Raw genomic sequence first — 18,724 nt, forward strand, 5'->3', positions numbered from 1 at the left:
TATGTTAAGGACTACAGTTTTGGTGAAAAGTCAATAATACACTTGGATACAGCAGTGACAGAAAAGTAGCCAGTTGTTAGCCAACCAACCTTCAACATTGAGTTTGGCAGTTGTGCTGACGTTATCATCTACAACCATGCAGGTGAATTCAGCATCATCCCTCATGTCGATTATCAGCACAGACAGGAAGTGAACCTTTCTGTCAGAGTGCATCCTGTATTTGTCACCGGAGAAGATCTCCACATTATTCTTCAGCCATTTGACCTTGACAAAAGGCTCATTAGTTTCACACTCAAAGGTAGCCATGGTGTCCTTCTCCTTTGCATCAACGTCCTCCAGTTTCTGTGTGAAGGTGATGACTTGCTTTGCTGCAAAAATTAAACAAAACCTTTGTTAAAAACATTTAAAAAAGAGAATGACCATATATAATGGTAGAAAGTCCAGAGTTGTGTTACCTTGCACCAGCAGGAAAGCATGGCTTGAAGTCTCTCCAGCAGTGTTTGAAGCTTTAACCATGACACTAGCAGAATCCTCTGCTGTGACATTTCTGACCACCAGTTCACACACATGATCCTCAGGCCAGTACCAGTTAATACGGTCAGACTTCTCCAGCTGAACACCATTCTTGAACCACTGGCACACAGGTTCTGGTCTGCCAACGACTCTGACTCTGAACTTGACTTCATCGCCCTGTGCGACTGTCTGGCTGGTAATACGTTCCAGGATCTTAGGAGCTTCCATGCTGGCAGAGAGCTTGACCCTTTCTGGTTTTAGAGGTTTAGCTGTAACCTTTAGGCGCTCCTCCTCTGCCTTCTTCTTCGCAGCCTCCTCCTTCTTGGCGCGGTGAAGAAGCTCCTCTTTTGTTTTCTTCAGCAGATCCTCATAGGACTCATCCCTCTTACGTGACTTGAGCTCCACCGCAGTGATGGACTCATAATAGCCTTCTTCTGTCCTGCGCTTGAACTTGCCCCTAAGCTCCTCTGACTCCTCTGTGGCTTTCTCGTGGATGATTCTCTGGGCCTTCTTAAGCTTGACCACTTCTTTTAGTTGAGAGTCTTCTGCAGGTTGCTCAGCCTTCACCACCTCAAATGATGTTTTTCCAGGTTCAGGGGCAGCCTCAGCTCCCTTTGCCTCTGGGGCACGGCGCAGATGAGTTCTGAAGTCCTCTTTCTGCTGAATCTCCAGCTTCACGATGTGCTCAGCTGAGCCCAGGTTGTTGTCGGCTACCACTTTGACCTCTCCTGAATCATAGGATTTGATTCCAGTGATCTCCAGATAGTAAATACCATCATACCGAAGTCTGTATCTCTTGCTTTTGCGGATAAGTTGTCCGTTGAGGTACCAGTTAACCTTCGGCGATGGATAACCGGTCACTCTACAGCGGAATCGTGCTGTGTCACCTTCCAGCACTCTGGCTGGTTCAGGAAGAAGGACTATCTCAGGTTTCATTTTCTCAGCTTCTTCTTCAGCTGTGACTCCATAGGGTCCTCCCTCATGAGCCAGGCGTTCAATCTCATCAATTCGGTGTGCCCCCTTTCTGCCTTCAGGAAGCTGGCTTTCCTCAACAAGGCCCTTCTCATCCTTGACGACGAGGGTAGCTGAAGTCTGGTCAGCTCCAAACTTGTTTGTGGCTCTGCAGGTGATAACACCGCTGTCTCTGGCATAAGCAACTTCATAGTCAAGACTGCAGTAGCCAAATTCATTGACCATGCGTAACCTGTTAGCAGCTTCCAGGGGTTTGCCATCATGAAGCCACTCCACTACCATTGTGGGGTCACCAATGGGGGTCAGTCTGCACTCAAAATGAGCTGGACCAAAACGCTTCATACGGACAGAGGTCAGCTTCTTCTTGAACTGTGGTTTCTGCTGCTTCTCCTTGTCATAAAGGTCACCCTCCTCCCACTGCTCTTGTCCATATCGCATATGAAGGGGCTCCAACTCTGGAGGGGCAATCTCTTTGGCTTTGTAGGTTCCTTTGGGAATAATTAGCTTCCTCTCTGGTTCTGGTTCAGCATAGTCCACCTCAACGTTGACTCTGCAGCGAGTAGTGTCTCTGCCAGCCTTGTTGATGGCTGTAGCGGTGTACCAGGCGCTGTCTGAGCCAGCTGCTGAGGGAATCTGGAATTTGGCATCTCCTCTGGTTCCTTCAACCCTGGAACATGGATTTGTCATATTAGAATATTTAAAACATGGCTTGGCAAGTGTTTTGCTTCCAGCTTACTGGATTCTACCTACCAAGTAGTAAATGGCCAAGAGTCCAACCAAAGTGACAAATGAGGAATATGACATCTAACAAGCAAGTATTGGATTTTGTAAATATTGATAATATGGCTAATAACATACCTGATGTTTGGGTGCTTGTGTGGGGTGATAATGTCGCTGTTTTTCAGCCAGACAATATCAGGCAGGGGATTTCCAATGGCTTTGACAGCCAGTTCAACCAGAGTGCCCTGCTTTACACTGATGTTCCTTAGCTTCTCAGTGAACTGGGGACGCACCAAGGTTTCTTTAGCTGAAAAAGAAAAGTAAAGAAATCATCAAGAAAACTTAAAGTCAAGTATTGTCTTTACAAACGCTCAGTGTTCGCATAATGTTCAAGGTGAGCTGAAATCTTACCATCAACAGTGAGAGTGACGGAGAGGGACGATCGTCCAGCTCTGTTCTGAGCAACAACTGTCCACTCTCCAGAGTCATGTGGCATGGCGGGGACAATGATCAGGGACTGCGTACCGTCCTCTTTAACCACTATCTTGTGGGTGTAATCGCTAACCACTTGTTGTCCTGAGGAGGCAACATACAGGTTATTGATTATTCAATCCAAGTCCAACAAATCTTATTCAGGAACACCTTAATGAATGTTTATCTGTTTTAACTCACCGTTATGGAACCAGTATGTGTCGGGCATTGGTCTGCCAACAACCTTCAGGTCGAACCTGGCAGTCTGCCCCTCAGAGCATTTACATGAGGAAGGCTTCATGACAAATACAGGCTTGTAAAGTCTTTCCAGCTGAGCCTCGTCTGTCTCATCAAGCCGGCGAGCAGGAGAGCGTCCAGGTGAACGGCTGGAAGAGCGTCCAGGAGAGCGACTCAGAGAACGAGGAGATGTGGACCTGAGTAAGATGCAGAGTTGTCAGCATCCAGGTGTCCAAAGTTCTATAAAAATATATCTTAGTCCTTCATTCCATTACCTGATCCTTTGCATTGCTGGTTGTGGTGTGTATCTCTGAGCTCCAGAGGGCTCCACATAGAGTTTCCCGGAGCTGACGGTATTTCCTTTCATGTTGGTAGCAAATGCAGTGTAAACGCCCTCATCCTCTGGCAGAACCACAGGCAAACGCAGACTGGCTCTTCCATCCTGAAGAACTTCCATCTGGTAGCGGTCACCGGGCCTGATTCTCTGGCCATCTTTGAACCAAGCAATCTGGTAGAAGACAAAATGTTACTGTAGGAGCACGTTGGATACAAATATGCAATTCCAAACACAATTTTTAATTTACTTCAACAGAGACAATTTATTGAACAGAAACCTATTTCCTCAATACAGTACCTTGGGAAGCGGCATTCCAGCCATCTTGCAGTGGAAAGTGACTCCCATTCCATCCATGATCCTGTAGTTTTTGATGGGAGTCTCAAAGGAGGGCTGCACTGCCTCAGTGGGGGCAGCGGTCACCATCAACTCTCCATCTTCTGTCACTATCTCTTTGTAGGTAATCTTCATAATGCGGAGTTCAAGCTCCTGGATGATCCTCTGCTCAATGACAGAAAGATGGAATTCCTGCAGATAAGATGAGAAGTTAGAAATATGATAATTTAATTGTTTTATCACTGTTGGTTGATTATTATTATTGATAAAGCCTTAGTTTGCAAAAAAAGCCCAATAAGTGTTAGCTTTAGGGTTAGGAATGGAAGAAGTTGGGATATTTTGGACTAACAACTCAACCTTGCTACGACTTTCACGAAATGGACAATTCCCTCATTTGATTCTGCATAGCAGTTTAGATAGCAGATATCTGAAAGGAGTGCCAATTAGACCAAGCAGGCAACTTCGTGGGGTCGCCAGACCTTCAGGGGACAATGAAGCCAAAGAGACCAAATATCTTCATTACTTAAGCTTATCTATTGTCCTCACCATTGTGCCTATTTCTGTATAAATCTGATAAATGTGTTTGCTTGAAGGTAACAGGAGTCATATACAATGTAATGTTCAGAGAGGTAGTGGTGGTGGTAGGGGCAGTCAAGTTCGCTCCGAAGCCCACTAGTGGGTTAATCTGGCCATATGGGTATGTAAAGTTTCAGGTTCCCTCAACACAACAACTAAAAGTAGGGATGGGGCCAATCCGATCCAGTATCGGTATCGGGACTGATACCAGCGTAATTCACGTATCGGAATTTCCCGATCCAACCTGCGCAGATTTCCGATATCAATGAGCCATGTCTGCGCTTTAACGTTGTCTGCTGAAATGACTCCACAGGTGATTCCTGCCGGCCAGTCTGCTAGCTGGCTGCAAACTGTGGAATGAATTTCCTGAACGGAGGCGCGGCTCAATGAGACACAGAGTTATGAGACACGCCCCCGCTCAGGAAATCCATTCCGCAGTTTGCAGCCAGTTAGCAGGATAGCATTGGGCAGCATTGTGACTAGCCATCATGTCCGCTGTGTGGAAATACTTTACACTGGAAACGCCGCAGAGCAAGACAGCAAAATGCAATGTTTGCAAAGCCGCAATTCAGAGACGCGGAAGCTCCCTCGCGTCATACAACACTACGAACGCAATCAAACATTTAAAAAAGCACCACACGAAAGAGCACAGGGATTTTTTAGGCGAGCTGTCAGGAATCACTTCTGGAGTCATTCTAGAAACAAGGTAAACTCCAGGCAGACAACGTGAAAGCTAAAGGGATTACCGAGTGTGTGTGTGTGTGTGTGTGTGTGCGCACGCGCGAGCGAGCAACCAAGTGTTAGATGTTTACAGTTATTGCACTTTTCTTATATTTCAGATAATTGACATTTTAAAACCTTGATTTATTGATACTACAAGAGCCAGTGTACTTGATTTGTGCTGTTCAGATGCACACTGTTTTATTGATAGTGTGTGTGTAAGATGTTTACACTTATTGCACTTTTCTTATATTTCAAGACTCAAATATTTGACATTTTGGGAATTTAATAAATATTGACATGACAATCAATTTGAAACCCCTCACAGTTGCATATTTGTTTTCAGAATGGGATTTTTCCTGTTAAAAGGATTTCCTGTTTTTCTGACTTCCTTTTCTGACCTTATACTTACCTCAAGTTGCCTTTTGGGACATACATGCATACATACGTACATATCATACTTGCCTGTTGAGGAGTTTATTCATATTATCTCATGTAAAATCAACAATAATGATAATAATAATATTAAAGAAAACAGAGCTCTGGTATCGGAATAGTATCGGTATCGGCCGATATCCAAATTCAGGTATCGGGATCGTGTGGTGAAAAAATGTGGATCGGTGCGTCCCTAACTAAAAAATAACCTCCAATCAGGACTGATAATGATGCTCCTACCTGTCCAGAAATAATGGTGGTGGTCATCTGCTCCATTGTCGTAACAATGAGGGGGGGAACGTCTCCCACTTTGGGCTCTTGCACCACGGCTGTCACTTCAGTCTTAAAGGTCGCTTCCTGTTTCTTCAAGTAGGCTTCGTATTCCTCTGTTAGCAAAACAAAGCATTTAATATTAGATGAATTCAGGCACCTGATTTCATTGACTGAACACACCCTGACAAAAGAGAAGAAACAGCTTTTTACAACTCTTGTTTTGACATAATTTCTCATCCAGTCTGATTTCTTTTTACTCAGTGTTATTTAAGCAGATGTTCGTACCTTCCTCCAGCAGACTGGCAGAGGCTGAGACCTCTCCAAGCTGGTTTTTGGCAAAGACGGAGTATTCTCCGGCATCATCAGCGAAGGTCATGGAGATCTCCAATTTGCATTCTCCAGTGTCCTTCTTATAGGCAACTTTGTATCTGATGGATGGAAGGGTAAAAACATGTTAAAGGCAATTCAGTGAGGAGTAGTGCCCCAGAGAGGCTGCAGTGTACATTACAGACACAATCAGAACCAAAATTGACGATTTGTCTATTCTTACAGTCTTGCCTAACGTAACACTTGTCCTGAAGAGAAAGGGTAATGGGCTTTTTAAGAGTGAGCTCAAGATGTCATGGTAATAAAAATCAAAAATCAGAGGCACATTTAGATCTCAAGTCAGACCTGATGGAACACGTGCAGCGAAGGCAATCAACTGATCACCCTCTCAAAATTTGCTCAGTTGAGGATTGAAAATCAGCCCAGCTCTAGTTTCCAAGCAAACCCAAGAAATGTGAGGGAGAGGGAGGGAAGAAATATGACAGTGAAAGTTGAGAATTTTAGAATCCCGAAAAGAACTTTATTGAAATTAAATATGAATTCTGTATCAGATTGTTTTATATAAAGTCTACACTGATGTTTTCAAGGCTGCACATTATAGATCCCCCAAATGTAGACAGATTCACAAATAGGTTTCCACTAAAGTTTTAAATAATGTTCAAAGTGGGTTTGTAATAAGTTTGTAATGACTAACTCAGTCACAGATCCAGGGAACATGACAAGGTGACCAGTAAGTTTTAAGATACCTGTATCCGGTAGTGAGTGGTACTCCACCCTTCTTCCAGATGATGTGTGGTTTGGGGCTTCCTCCAATCTGGCATTCAAACACTACACTTCCTCCTTCCACCAGCTTCTGGATGGTTGGATTCTTGATGAAGAAGGGAGCTGTGGCCGCAGCATCTGACTCGGTCACGCTCACCTGAGACATGGTCTCCTCTTTGGCTTCAACGGTTACTCTGGAAATACAAATCTCTTTTTAGGATTACAAGGGCCAAGCTGTACGGGTACCTTCCCTTAACTCTCAACAATCTCAAAACAAAGAACCTGACTATATCAGTGTTTTGATCAGGTAGACTGTTTATCAACACGCATTATATTGATGTATCTTTAAAGGGGGTTGATTGACTCACAGTTTCTCAGCAGTCTCAACATGTTCAGTGACAACAGCGACCTCCTCTCTGCTCTCGATGTCCTCAGACACTGCAGGAGAAAGACAGGGTTAGTCACAAGCAGGAGACACCATGTGGGACTTACTATTGATATTCCTGCGTTGTGATAATGGAAAGATCAACAGATTTAGAAGTAGTAACAAAGGGGGGCAGGGTTAAGCAAGGGGGAAAATTAAACTTAAAAAAGACAAGGCCACAACACTGAACCCTGAGAATCTTAAGCAGTAATTTTCTATTCAGGATGCTGCTGAAAATGTCCTACATGAGCGATATAAAGCAAACAAATTGATGTCTTGTTTCTTGATGATTTCTGTCCTGCTTTACTGTTCATACTGACCCTGGACAAGCAGGTAGCAGGAGGTGCTGACGGTGCCCGCCTCGTTAGTGGCGGTGCAGGTGAAGCGTCCGCTGTCTTCAGCGAAGGCCTCGCGGATCACCAGCTGGGCGAATCCGTTCTCGTAGTTAATCTGGAAATCAATGGAGCTCTCAATCTTATAGTCCTCTCTGAACCACATGATGACGGGTGTGGGGTGGCCACTGATCTGGCACTCCAGGGTCACCGACTCGCCCTCCGTCACATTTGTGTTCTTCAAGCCCTGCAAACAAAACACAAGACTTTCAGAAAATGTCACTTTCACAAAGAAGCATGAATATATTTTGTGGATTTTGAGGAGAACTACTCCACTTACAGACACCAGTGTGGGTGGGACCACGGCGCCACCTGCAGAAGGTACGGCTGCTGCCTCCACCACCTGTCGTACATTCAGAGATTTGTTAGAAAACTGTAGTTTAACAAAACATGCAACTAAAAATCCACCAAAATGACTCAAAATAACAGGACAACATTTTGAACTGTTTACACCAAACATATGAAGACGACACAGCACATAAAGATGGAGGGAAGCAGGATGGGCTGAAAAGGTGAGAATGAGGTTATCAGTAGCATCGATGAACATGTTAAAGGTTATATGAGAATGATCCTGGATTTTCACAGACATCAAGAAAACCGGACTTCTAAAAATTGGAGGTCAAGGAGTGACCCCTAATGGTTGCATTATTCATTACGTCCACAATATGAAAATGTGCATATTTATTATTTAGCTATTCTGTCAGCCTAATGAGTAGTGGGGATGTGGTACTATATTCAGTCCCTCCAGGATGGGATTGTTGCTGGATTTCATGGTAACTTTTCAAATAAATTGAGATGAATGTTGCAATATTCCATGGCAGTTTTTTTTTAATTGTAAGGGTCATTAAAAAGAAAAAGGTTCAAGCTCTGGGGAGTAGGAAAAATCTGCTCCTTAGATTTGATTTGTTGGTTGCAGAAGTGGATATCTTTGCCAGCTGATGGCACTAAAATAAAGATCAGCAAATGTCTGTCTTGGATGGACAAAACAACAAATTCTTTATTGCTGGTTTGGAAGATAAAAAACTATCCATCATCAGGTTTTCTTGTCCTGTTTAAGATCCAGCCCACTAAACTAGATTACAAACCTGGGCTCCCCAGTCCTCATACATTCTCTCCATGCCCCCCGAGTACACCACCCCCGTCTGTAACTCAGTGCCAAAATGACTCTGATATTTGTCTTTGAACGGTGGAGGGATGGGCTCCGGTGTCTCTCTGGGCGCTGCCACCCTACCAGACGGACTGGGAGACTTGACGGGTTTGATGATCTTTCTAGCGGTGGCAGAGGATGAGGATAACTCTTTCTGCAGAGTGGCGATAGCCGAGCCAGCGATGGAAACCTGACCGACCCAAAGAGGAGGAACACCGACACCATCATCAACAAATATGTTTTTGAAAAGTTTGTGTTAAAGCACAGCAGAGGGAGGGATCTACGGTGCGTTAGTTTTATTAAAACTACGAGAGGATAAAATTAATTTTACATCAGTTGGTTCTATTTATCAAGGAAAACACGGTTAAAGTTGGATTCATTTTGTTATTTTATAGACATTATTTTATCACTTCTACACTACGGTTCACAGCAAGTTTGCATTTCAGGCGAGCAGTAAAAACCAAATGACTGTTCGCTAAACCCCGCCCCTCAAACTGCGTCTGTCCAATCACGGCTTAGAAACCGTAGTCACAGCAGGTGTGTCTGTTCAGACAGTGAACATGGAGCTGTAGTAAGATTGATTTAACGTTAGCTTCCCCAGCTAACTAGCTTACAGCCTACAGTAGTAAATAGCATTATTTTAGGACCAACAATTAGCTTATCATTTCTAACTACATTATTTTGTGGGGTTACAGGTTACGCTAGAAAATGCCCCGTTCAGGACTAAAACATCCATGTGGCCTCTTTTCCCATCAAAATTACTCTGGTTATGTTCAAGATTCTTAGAACCTCGGTGCTATCTACAGAACCAACCAGCATTTCTATTGTAATTGGATGTATCATCAACAAAGGACGCTGCGCAGTGTAATTACTGACTGAAGTTTCTATTATTTTAGCATTTAATTTGAGTTATTGATCCCTCCATGTGTTTTGTTAAGTTCCATTCTTTGTACACAGGTTATTTTCTACTGCTTGCCTGATGTTGCCTGTCTTACCTCAGAGCTAGACTCGTGTTTTGGGACAGAAACTTTAGAAACTGTGAAATGTGGAACTGGAGACAGGGCGAGACCAGTGTCCACATGGGAGGAGATTTCTGTCACTCTCTGAATCTGGAGTAACCAACAGAGTTCACAAGAGTGTTACAACCTCAGGAAGATTTTAATATTTTTATGTTTATATGTAAATGTTTGAAGATATTATTCCTGTAATAATGCAAATAATGACATGGTTATCAAGAGCTTTATCTTTTCACAGTCATGTCTTTGCTGTGGAGGCCTAGCTAACCTGAGTCAGTGGCAGTGTTGGTTCAGGTGTAAACTGCTGAGCAGTGGTAAGCATTTGTCCAGCCTGCACTCTTGTTGTTGTCCAACCAGCTTGATACTGTTGATCGGCAGCCACGCCGGCAGTGGCGGCGGCCTGCTGCCTTAACTCTGCTTCTATGGCCTCTGCCTCCTCCTCTTCAGCTTGACCGCCCTCCACATGCACAGGCTGACGGACCCGAGCGAGGTCAACGGCGGCCACCACTTTGGCTACCGCCCCGGCTCTTTTCCCTCCCTCAGCCTGGAGACACAACCAGTAGCACATAGATATCAGGACATCCATGGCAGGACAGTGGTACAGAGACAGGCAGGTGGGCCAGGGAGAATGTTTTAAGCAATTAGTTCCCTCAAATTAATAAAGTTACAACTTGTCCCCCCTCTGACTGACTGTTTGGATTTAAAGTCTGATTTGACTACTTTTCTTAATGGATCACTGGCTGGTGGGGGTGATGACCTGTTAGCTTTAGCCTCACACATAATATCATATAGCTATCAGCTGCGTATTCAAGACCCTTTTACAAGGTTTATTTTTTTCAAACAAGGTTAGCTGGAAACATTAATAGTTCAACTAGAGGTGGACTTTCAACCAGCTCACAAGGTAGTGCTAACTAACGCCTTACTGAACTATTAGCTACCTTCATGGCATGTTAACAAAGAAAGCAAAGTGATTTTTTCATTTAATTTCATTATTGTTGGTTTTACTTTACTGTGAACTAAGTTAGCCTAGCCCTGATCAACCAAACTCTGTTCAGAAGACAAGCATTTTAAATTTCTTGCGGACATATTTATTTTTACGTATTTCATGATGTAATTATTTCAGCATCCATTTGATCCGTCTATTTACATTAAATAACAGAAACATCTGATTATATAAGCTCATACCAGCACAGTGAGAAAGACTAAAGGGTCACTATTTATTCACACAATAACTAGTGGTGAAAATTTACATTTTGTTAGGTGTGAACACTACTTTAGAGGTGCTGGTAGGTGTAGTTATAAACTTCTGACAGAGCCAGGCTGGCTGTTTCCCCCTGCTTCCAGTCTTTATGCTAAGCTTATGTAATGCTGAATTGATTACTAAATGAGGGAACAGAATTAATACATTTAGCACAAAAATGTGTAATTTAAGTAAATTACTAATGTGATGAATCAATTTATGAACATTATGCCCCTCGACACCTTCCTGTCTCTGTAACAGACACCAAAACAATGAGTATATGTACACGTACACCAGTATCACTGTCACAGTTTCAGAGAATCTGGTTTACATGGTTGCACATGTAAATGTAATTTGTAATGTAAAATATCCAGATAGTTGATGTGTAAAGTTAATGAAATTGTTTAATTCAGGTGTGGAAACAGGATGGACAGGATACTAGTGTGCCTCTAAATGTACTCAAGTAAACATTTAAGATCATCTGATGAACAGCACATGCTCATCTGTTTGACGTGCAGGAAAAGACAACATGAAGAAATTGATAAGACCAAAATGAACGGAAAAGTGAAGAAAAGTGAAGTGGAAACCACAACCTCGTGGCAGCAAAACTCAAAAAAGAAGCAGTGAAAGTGCTCAAAAAAGATGACAGGGCAACTGTGACGTGTCCACTCGTGACGGACGAATAACTACCTGCCCCTCCAGTTTCTGGACGGACGGGCGGACATCTTGGTTAAGATCACAGTAACACCACTCTTCATCGGATAAACCGGACAAACTAGTTTCTTCAGTTGAATGGAGGTCAAGGTTTGAAACAGGTGACGAGTCTTTGTGATTGAAGACAGAGGACAGATCTTCACAGACGTACGACAGACTGAAGCTCATCTCCTTCACTGAAGTGGACTCTGGTTCTCCCACTGAGGACGTCGGGTTTCGATCATCTAAAGTTTCACAAACACCCTCCTCTTCACTGTATGAGTCCATGTCCGAATGATTGACATTATCGCCATGTGTCATTTCCTCATGGCTCGTATCCTCGTCCCATCCCTCGGCATTCTGGGTAAATCCAGATGATTCTGACTCCATTTTGACAGTTTGAGGCTAATGACCAAATCAAAAGGGTTAAACTCCCATTTTCAAACTGCTTTTCTGAGCCAAAACATTTTTAAGAGACTTCTTTTTAGTGGAGAGAAACCAAGAAGTGAAAGTAACACAAAAGTGACGATCACAAACATTCGTATTGATCTGAGAAGGATGGAGGAACTGTAGGATTATAGCATGGAGTTTTCTGAGTGACATGAAAGTGAGATTTCTTCAACCCAAACTTTACTAGAAGTTAACAAAAAAATTTGTTAAAAAAAACACACATTAGTGTTCAATGTACGAGTCGCTAAATTGGTCAACACCAAAATCCAGAAGACATTTTTACTGGTGGCTGTATTTTTTTTGTTCCACATATCTCACCAGTCTGATTGGAACAACCTGCCCCGTCCACTTAGATCTATTACATTCTTTCATTTCTTTAAGTCAGCCATTTTACTTACCTTCAAACTACCTGCTCTTGCTACCAATTTTATAGTATAAACATGTATATTTACTGTAGAGTGTATTTGTGGTGTTTTATGTATTCTCCGTGTATTTGTCAAGGGGCTTATCAGTTATCACTCAGTTTACTTCCACTGATTAATATGAGAATAATTAATATTCAATCCTTTATTCCTGTTTGTTTAGTTTTTAACCTTTTGATTTAAAACATTAATTATTTTAGTCTTTATTTTTTATTCATAGCCTACATAATGTGAAAAGAAGATGCAACAGAACTTGGCTGGGAATGCAGTAAATGTTCATATATGTTCATTTATATGTAAATGTGACAGAGAGTCACAGCTCTATTGAGCCACATATCCCCATAAACTTAAGTAGCAATGACTTCATGAGCTTCTTCTATAAAAAAATTATTACTATTAGAGAGAAAATTAATCACCAACTGCCATCAACAGTTATCAGTGGCTCTCCAAGTTCAGGGACTTCTGCCAATGTAAACTTAGATATATATTTAGACTGTTTTTCTGCTATCGATCTTCATCAGTTAACTTCAATCATTTCTTCATCGAATCCATCAACCTGTCTATTAGACCCGATCCCAACTAGGCTGCTTAAAGAAGTTGTTCCCTTAATTGGCACTTCTTTACTGGATATGATTAATCTTTCTTTATTATCAGGATATGTACCATAGTCCTTTAAAGTAGCTGTAATTAAACCCCTTCTTAAAAAGCCCACTCTTGACCCAGGGGTTTTAGCTAACTATAGACCGATTTCTAACCTCCCCTTCCTCTCTAAGATTCTGGAGAAAGTAGTCGCAGAATAGTTGTGTGACTTTCTACATAACAATAGTTTATTTGAGGATTTTCAGTCAGGATTTAGAGTTCATCACAGCCCAGAGACAGCTCTGGTTAAAGTTAATAATGACCTTCTGATTGCTTCTGACAATGGACTTGTCTCTGTACTTGTATTATTAGATCTTAGTGCTGCATTTGACACCATTGACCATAATATTCTTTTACAGAGACTTGAGCATCAAATTGGCATTAAAGGAACCACTCTAAGCTGGTTTAAGTCATATTTATCAGATCGCTGGCAGTTTGTACATGTTAACTATGAATCTTCAATAAATACTACAGTTAGTCATGGAGTTCCACAAGGTTCTGTACTTGGACCAATACTATTTACTTTATATATGCTCCCTTTAGGCAACATTATTAGGAATCACATCATTAACTTTCACTGTTATGCAGATGATACGCAGTTATATCTATCAATCAAGCCCGATGAAATTAATCAATTATCTAAATTACAAACATGTCTTAAGGACATAAAATCCTGGATGACCTGCAATTTCAAAACAAAAAAAACGAGATTCTTGTTCTTGGCCCCAAAAACCTTAGAGACTCACTGTCTAAAGATATAGTTACTCTAGATGGCATTAACTTGGCCTCGAGCAACACTGTCAGGAATCTTGGGGTTATCTTTGATCAGGATTTGTCATTTAACTCCCACATAAAGCAGACCCCTAGGACTGCCTTCTTTCATTTACGTAATATTACAAAAATTAGACACATCCTATCACAGACAGATGCAGAAAAACTAATCCATGCATTTGTTACTTCAAGGCTGGATTACTGCAACTCCTTATTATCAGGTTGCCCCAATAAGTCCATTAAAACGCTCCAATTAATTCAGAACGCTGCAGCACGAGTACTGACAGGAACTAGAAAAAGAGATCACATCTCTCCTGTACTAGCTTCTCTGCACTGGCTCCCTGTAAAATGTAGAATAGAATTTAAAGTCCTCCTCCTCACCTATAAAGCTCTTCATGGTCAGGCCCCTTCATATCTTAAAGAGCTCATAGTACCCTATTACCCCTCTAGAACACTACGTTCTCTGAATGCTGGGCTACTTGTGGTTCCTATAGTCTCCAAAAGTAGAACAGGAGCCAGAGCCTTCAGTTACCAAGCTCCTCTCCTGTGGAACCAGCTTCCAGTTGTGGTTCGGGAGGCAGACACCCTCACCACGTTCAAGAGTAGGCTTAAGACATTCCTCTTTGATAAAGCTTATAGTTAGGGCTGGATCAGGTGAGTCCTGAACCATCCCTTAGTTATGCTGCTATAGGCCTAGACTATCGGGGGGATTTCCCATGGTGCACTGAGCTACTCTCTTCCTCTCTCTTTCTGCACTCATTCATGTCCCATTAATGCATGTTACTAACTCCACTTCTTCCCCGGAGTTCTTGTGCTTTCTCGTCTCGCAGGTTCTCATCGATCCTGGTGGAGCCTCCTGCCATGGTCCTGCTAGATTGCCATTGCCAATACTGTTGTTGCTGTGCACCTGTCTGTCTGTCTGTCTCTCGCTCTCTCTCTCTCTCTCTCTCTCTCTCTCTCTCTCTCTCACCCCAACTGGTCGAGACAGACGACCACCCACCTAGAGCTGAAGGATCTGTCCTAGGTTTCTGCCTTTTAACAGGCAGTTTTTCCTTGCCCTTGTCGCCAAGTGCTTGCTCATGGTGGTACTGTTGGGTCTCTGTAATTAATGTTTTAAAGAGTTCGGTCTAGACCTGCTCTATTTGAAAAGTGTCCTGAGATAACTTCTGTTATGAATTGGCGCTATACAATTAAATTGAATTGAACTGAATTGAAAAATTGAATTAAATAATATGATATTAATGCTCATCAGAATAAAAAGAAGAAGAAAAACAAACAGTCAATGTTATCTTCTCATCCAGCTACCTGAGAGCTGTCGCCGTGACTACAGGCCTCAACTGCAGTCGCCACGGCAACGTCGTCATGCTTCCTCTGAATGTCGGTTAGTCACATTTAAAACATCAAGGATTTTCTTTTGTTTGAGGGAGCAGAACGAGAGGATTCACAAACAGACGAGACCTTCATAGGGTTGTTAAAGAAACATACTGAACATAGAAACAATAAAAAGACTATGTTCACAGATTTGAGTAAAGGCAAAATAAATGTTCAACACTGAGGAGCAATTTGTTCGACAAGAAAGGGAGGAGGTTTAAAGACAGTTTCTGCTTCTGTTTAAGCTTAAATATCTCCAATAAATGGAGCACCAAACATTTGCAAAACATATATCATATATTAACTCTATTTGTAGAGAGAAGTTGGTGGTAGTAGAAGAACTTCAGCTCAAATGTAAGTATTCATTATTCAGCTTTTAACACAGACAGATATTAATTTTGAGCACATTATTTCCTGTGAATTTTGATCAGAGATGAGTTTTCTTGATATTTTTATACAATTTTCTGTCAAAATATTTTTTAACAATCAGACAGTCAGATTGACTGTTTTATTCTAGTTGTTCTATCACCTGTTTGGTTGGTATCTAATGCAGGATGAAGCTGTTGATCAGAGACTGAAGCTCTGTCACTACACTGTGTATATTTTAAAAGTTTCTTCACACCCTTTAATATCAAAAAGACCTTACAACCTTTGTTTTTGACCCCCTAGTGGAGGTCCCAACCACTAGGCCAAAGACTGTGTAATTAAAATTTGATGCAAAATGCCCCAATTTGGCTCCAGAATCTTTGGTTGAATGTTAGAAATCAAACAAACACCATCCGTCTTTCTTTCGCTCAGATTGCTCCCTGTACGATCTGACCACCAGGTGGCGGTATGAACCCTCCTCCCTCACCCCAAGCGGGCGCTCCCTCACCTCTTTGACCCCGGTGACCTGCTGCTCCCAGCGCTGCTCCTGGCCCACCTGGGTGACGGTGCTGGTCATGCTGGTCATGCTGGTGTAACTGGCCTCAGCCATGTAGCCTCCCTGCTTCCAGGGGGGTAGGACGTCGGCACCGCCAGCAGCCAACTGCTTGCGCGCGGTGATCGGAGACTTGACCGGCCTGATGGGGGAGACTGAGAGTCTTGAAGTGGGAGAGGCAGGCCTGGAGACGGGGGAAGGAGGTCACATTACAGGCCAGCAGAGGGCCAACCTCCGAGAACACGTCACCCCGCTCACTGCTCTACAACCTCAAAAACAATAACCTCTAAAAACACTGACTACAGGTCTCAACTACAGGCTCCACCCACCTGACAGGAGTTGGCGTCGGCGCCTTCACGTGTCTGACGGGTGATGGCGACTGTTGGCGTCCTCCGGTCACCTTGGTGACCAGCGAGGGCTGAGTCGGGGACTTGGACATGGGCTTTGGAGGGACTCTGGGTGGAGTCTTGTGGGCCAGCTGCTGAGTCAGCTCGGCGCTCTCCACATGCATCCCCATCATGGCGGTGGCCTGGAAACTGGCCTCCATCCTCTGAGGACGGACCGACGAGGGGAGAGCAGAGAAGAATAACATCAGAGAGGGTGAAAGTAAAGGAAATTACATAAATTGAAATAAAATAAACAATTACAGCAGATTGACTGAGAATTAATGAGAAAACAAGATAAGAAATGACATGAGATGAGATTGAATTGGATTATATTACTGAGATCAAATGAAATGACATGAATAGATAATATGAAATTAAATTATATGAGACATTAAATTAGAGATAAAATGAGATACAGCAATTAGTTAAGAAGGTAAGAGATGGGATGCAATTAGATGAGAACATTAAATCAAAGGAGACGACAATAAATTAGAGTCTAGAAGAGATATGACAGGCTGCAGCACTACAGCACTTTTAATTGTATTTGTATGTGATGTATGTGTTATGTATTGTTTTATGGCTTTGTTGTAAAGCACTTTGGGTACCTTTCGGCTATTGTAAAGGGCTATACAAATAAACTTGATTTGATTTGATTTGATTTGACAAATAATGACATTTAACTGAAGTAGGATGAGACTGACTTCTACTGTATTCAATAAACACATTAAATGAGACTTTAATGACATTATATTTGTTTATTTGTTACCTTTTCCACTCTGGTCTGACGGGTCTGTGAAATCTGAGAGGTTGAAATCACAGTCTTGGTTTTCTTTGCTGGAACGGCTTCTTCACCTGAACACAGATCAGTTCAGTTCAGTGATATTGATTGAATAACCTCAATATCATTAACAAATAAGTCTGTGTAAAGGTTTAAAGGTTTAAAGGTTCTCACCCTGAACCAGCAGTTCAGCGGTGGAGGTGGCCCGTCCACTGCTGTTTGTTGCAGTCACAGAATATGTCCCAGAATCCTCTGGGAAGGCCTCTGCTATCAGCAGACTGTGCAGGTCTCCCTCCTGGAGGATCCTGAAGTCAGCTGAGCTCTGGATCTCGGCTCCCTCTCGGTAGAACTTCACCACAGGTGTCGGGATACCTGTGACTCTGACATCCAGCCTCACCTGGCTGCCCTGTCTCACCGTGGAGCTCTGCAGTCTCTGAAGGAAGCTGGGAGGTGCTGTCTCCGCTGGAGGGGACGATTATTGATGCACATTCATTATGTCGAGACTCAGATACAAGCTGTTACTCACATACTGCTTTTTATCAATGTGTACTTTTTAACATACTACAACTGAAATAAAAACGTACAAACTGTATTAATTATTACGTTTTCATTCTGTTCGACCTTTCTGTGAATACTGTCTCCTTTGGTGTTCCTCAAGTCTCCACCTTGGGCCTTATTTTATTGTCATTGTATTTGCTTTCATTGGGCTCTGCTTCTCGACAATTCAAACATCCCTCACATTTTCTACGCAGCTCTATTTCCCACAAAAAACTGAGCAAAATACAGCTCTTCAGTCTCTCCTACATGATCTTACCTTTATGTATAGTTTCTACCTGAGCACTAACCTGTAACAAGAAGTTCAGCGGTGCTCGTGGCTTGTCCAGCACCATTGGTGGCTCTGACGGAAAATCTTCCGCTGTGTGCGGCGGTCACAGTGGGGATTCTCAGAACAGCGCGGCCATCACTGAACGAGATCTGAACGCCGGGCAAAGCGGCGGCAGTAAGTACCTGGCCATCACGGAACCAGCTCACCTCAGGAACTGGAGAACCTGCAGAGGACAACCAGACCATGTTTATGGTGTTTATTGTCACAGAACCCACAGAATACATGAACTGATGGAAACCACTGCTTTAATTATTAGTTAATGTTAAACTCTGAGACATGAGGAACAAAATATAATAAAACATTTTAGTTAATTCTGATTAAAGTTTGAATCTTGGAATCAAATTTAACATTAAATTTAATTTTTAACTTTTTGAGAAATATAAAAAAAATGTCAGAAATGTAATTTTAAAGTCAATCGTGTAAGAAAATAAGTCAAAGGTTGTTAAAAATATGAGAATTTTAAAATAAAGTTTTAATCTCAGAATGTAACATTAAAGGTAAATAAAAAGAAGAA

The 18,724-nt window shown here is 42.4% G+C and overlaps 1 protein-coding gene across 1 annotated transcript in view; it reads right to left on the reverse strand.

The window, feature by feature from the left end:
* LOC127365100 (titin) overlaps window positions 1-18,724 on the reverse strand; it is a 182,806-nt gene that overhangs the window by 156,606 nt on the left and 7,476 nt on the right. Inside the window, exons 3-23 of the mRNA XM_051402823.1 lie at window positions 18,170-18,373; window positions 17,499-17,786; window positions 17,313-17,398; window positions 16,490-16,710; window positions 16,116-16,344; window positions 9,924-10,199; window positions 9,635-9,748; window positions 8,578-8,829; window positions 7,773-7,835; window positions 7,421-7,679; window positions 7,080-7,114; window positions 6,661-6,884; window positions 5,873-6,015; window positions 5,555-5,700; window positions 3,548-3,775; window positions 3,189-3,421; window positions 2,878-3,110; window positions 2,617-2,781; window positions 2,344-2,512; window positions 456-2,152; window positions 90-368 (exon numbers count right to left, since the gene is read on the reverse strand). Coding sequence (XP_051258783.1) covers window positions 90-368; window positions 456-2,152; window positions 2,344-2,512; window positions 2,617-2,781; window positions 2,878-3,110; window positions 3,189-3,421; window positions 3,548-3,775; window positions 5,555-5,700; window positions 5,873-6,015; window positions 6,661-6,884; window positions 7,080-7,114; window positions 7,421-7,679; window positions 7,773-7,835; window positions 8,578-8,829; window positions 9,635-9,748; window positions 9,924-10,199; window positions 16,116-16,344; window positions 16,490-16,710; window positions 17,313-17,398; window positions 17,499-17,786; window positions 18,170-18,373 — 5,544 coding nt within the window. The remainder of the gene's footprint in view (window positions 1-89; window positions 369-455; window positions 2,153-2,343; window positions 2,513-2,616; window positions 2,782-2,877; window positions 3,111-3,188; window positions 3,422-3,547; window positions 3,776-5,554; window positions 5,701-5,872; window positions 6,016-6,660; window positions 6,885-7,079; window positions 7,115-7,420; window positions 7,680-7,772; window positions 7,836-8,577; window positions 8,830-9,634; window positions 9,749-9,923; window positions 10,200-16,115; window positions 16,345-16,489; window positions 16,711-17,312; window positions 17,399-17,498; window positions 17,787-18,169; window positions 18,374-18,724) is intronic.

The sequence above is a fragment of the Dicentrarchus labrax genome, unplaced genomic scaffold (genome assembly GCF_905237075.1).
Source record: "Dicentrarchus labrax unplaced genomic scaffold, dlabrax2021, whole genome shotgun sequence".
Classification (NCBI taxonomy): Eukaryota; Metazoa; Chordata; class Actinopteri; family Moronidae; genus Dicentrarchus; species Dicentrarchus labrax.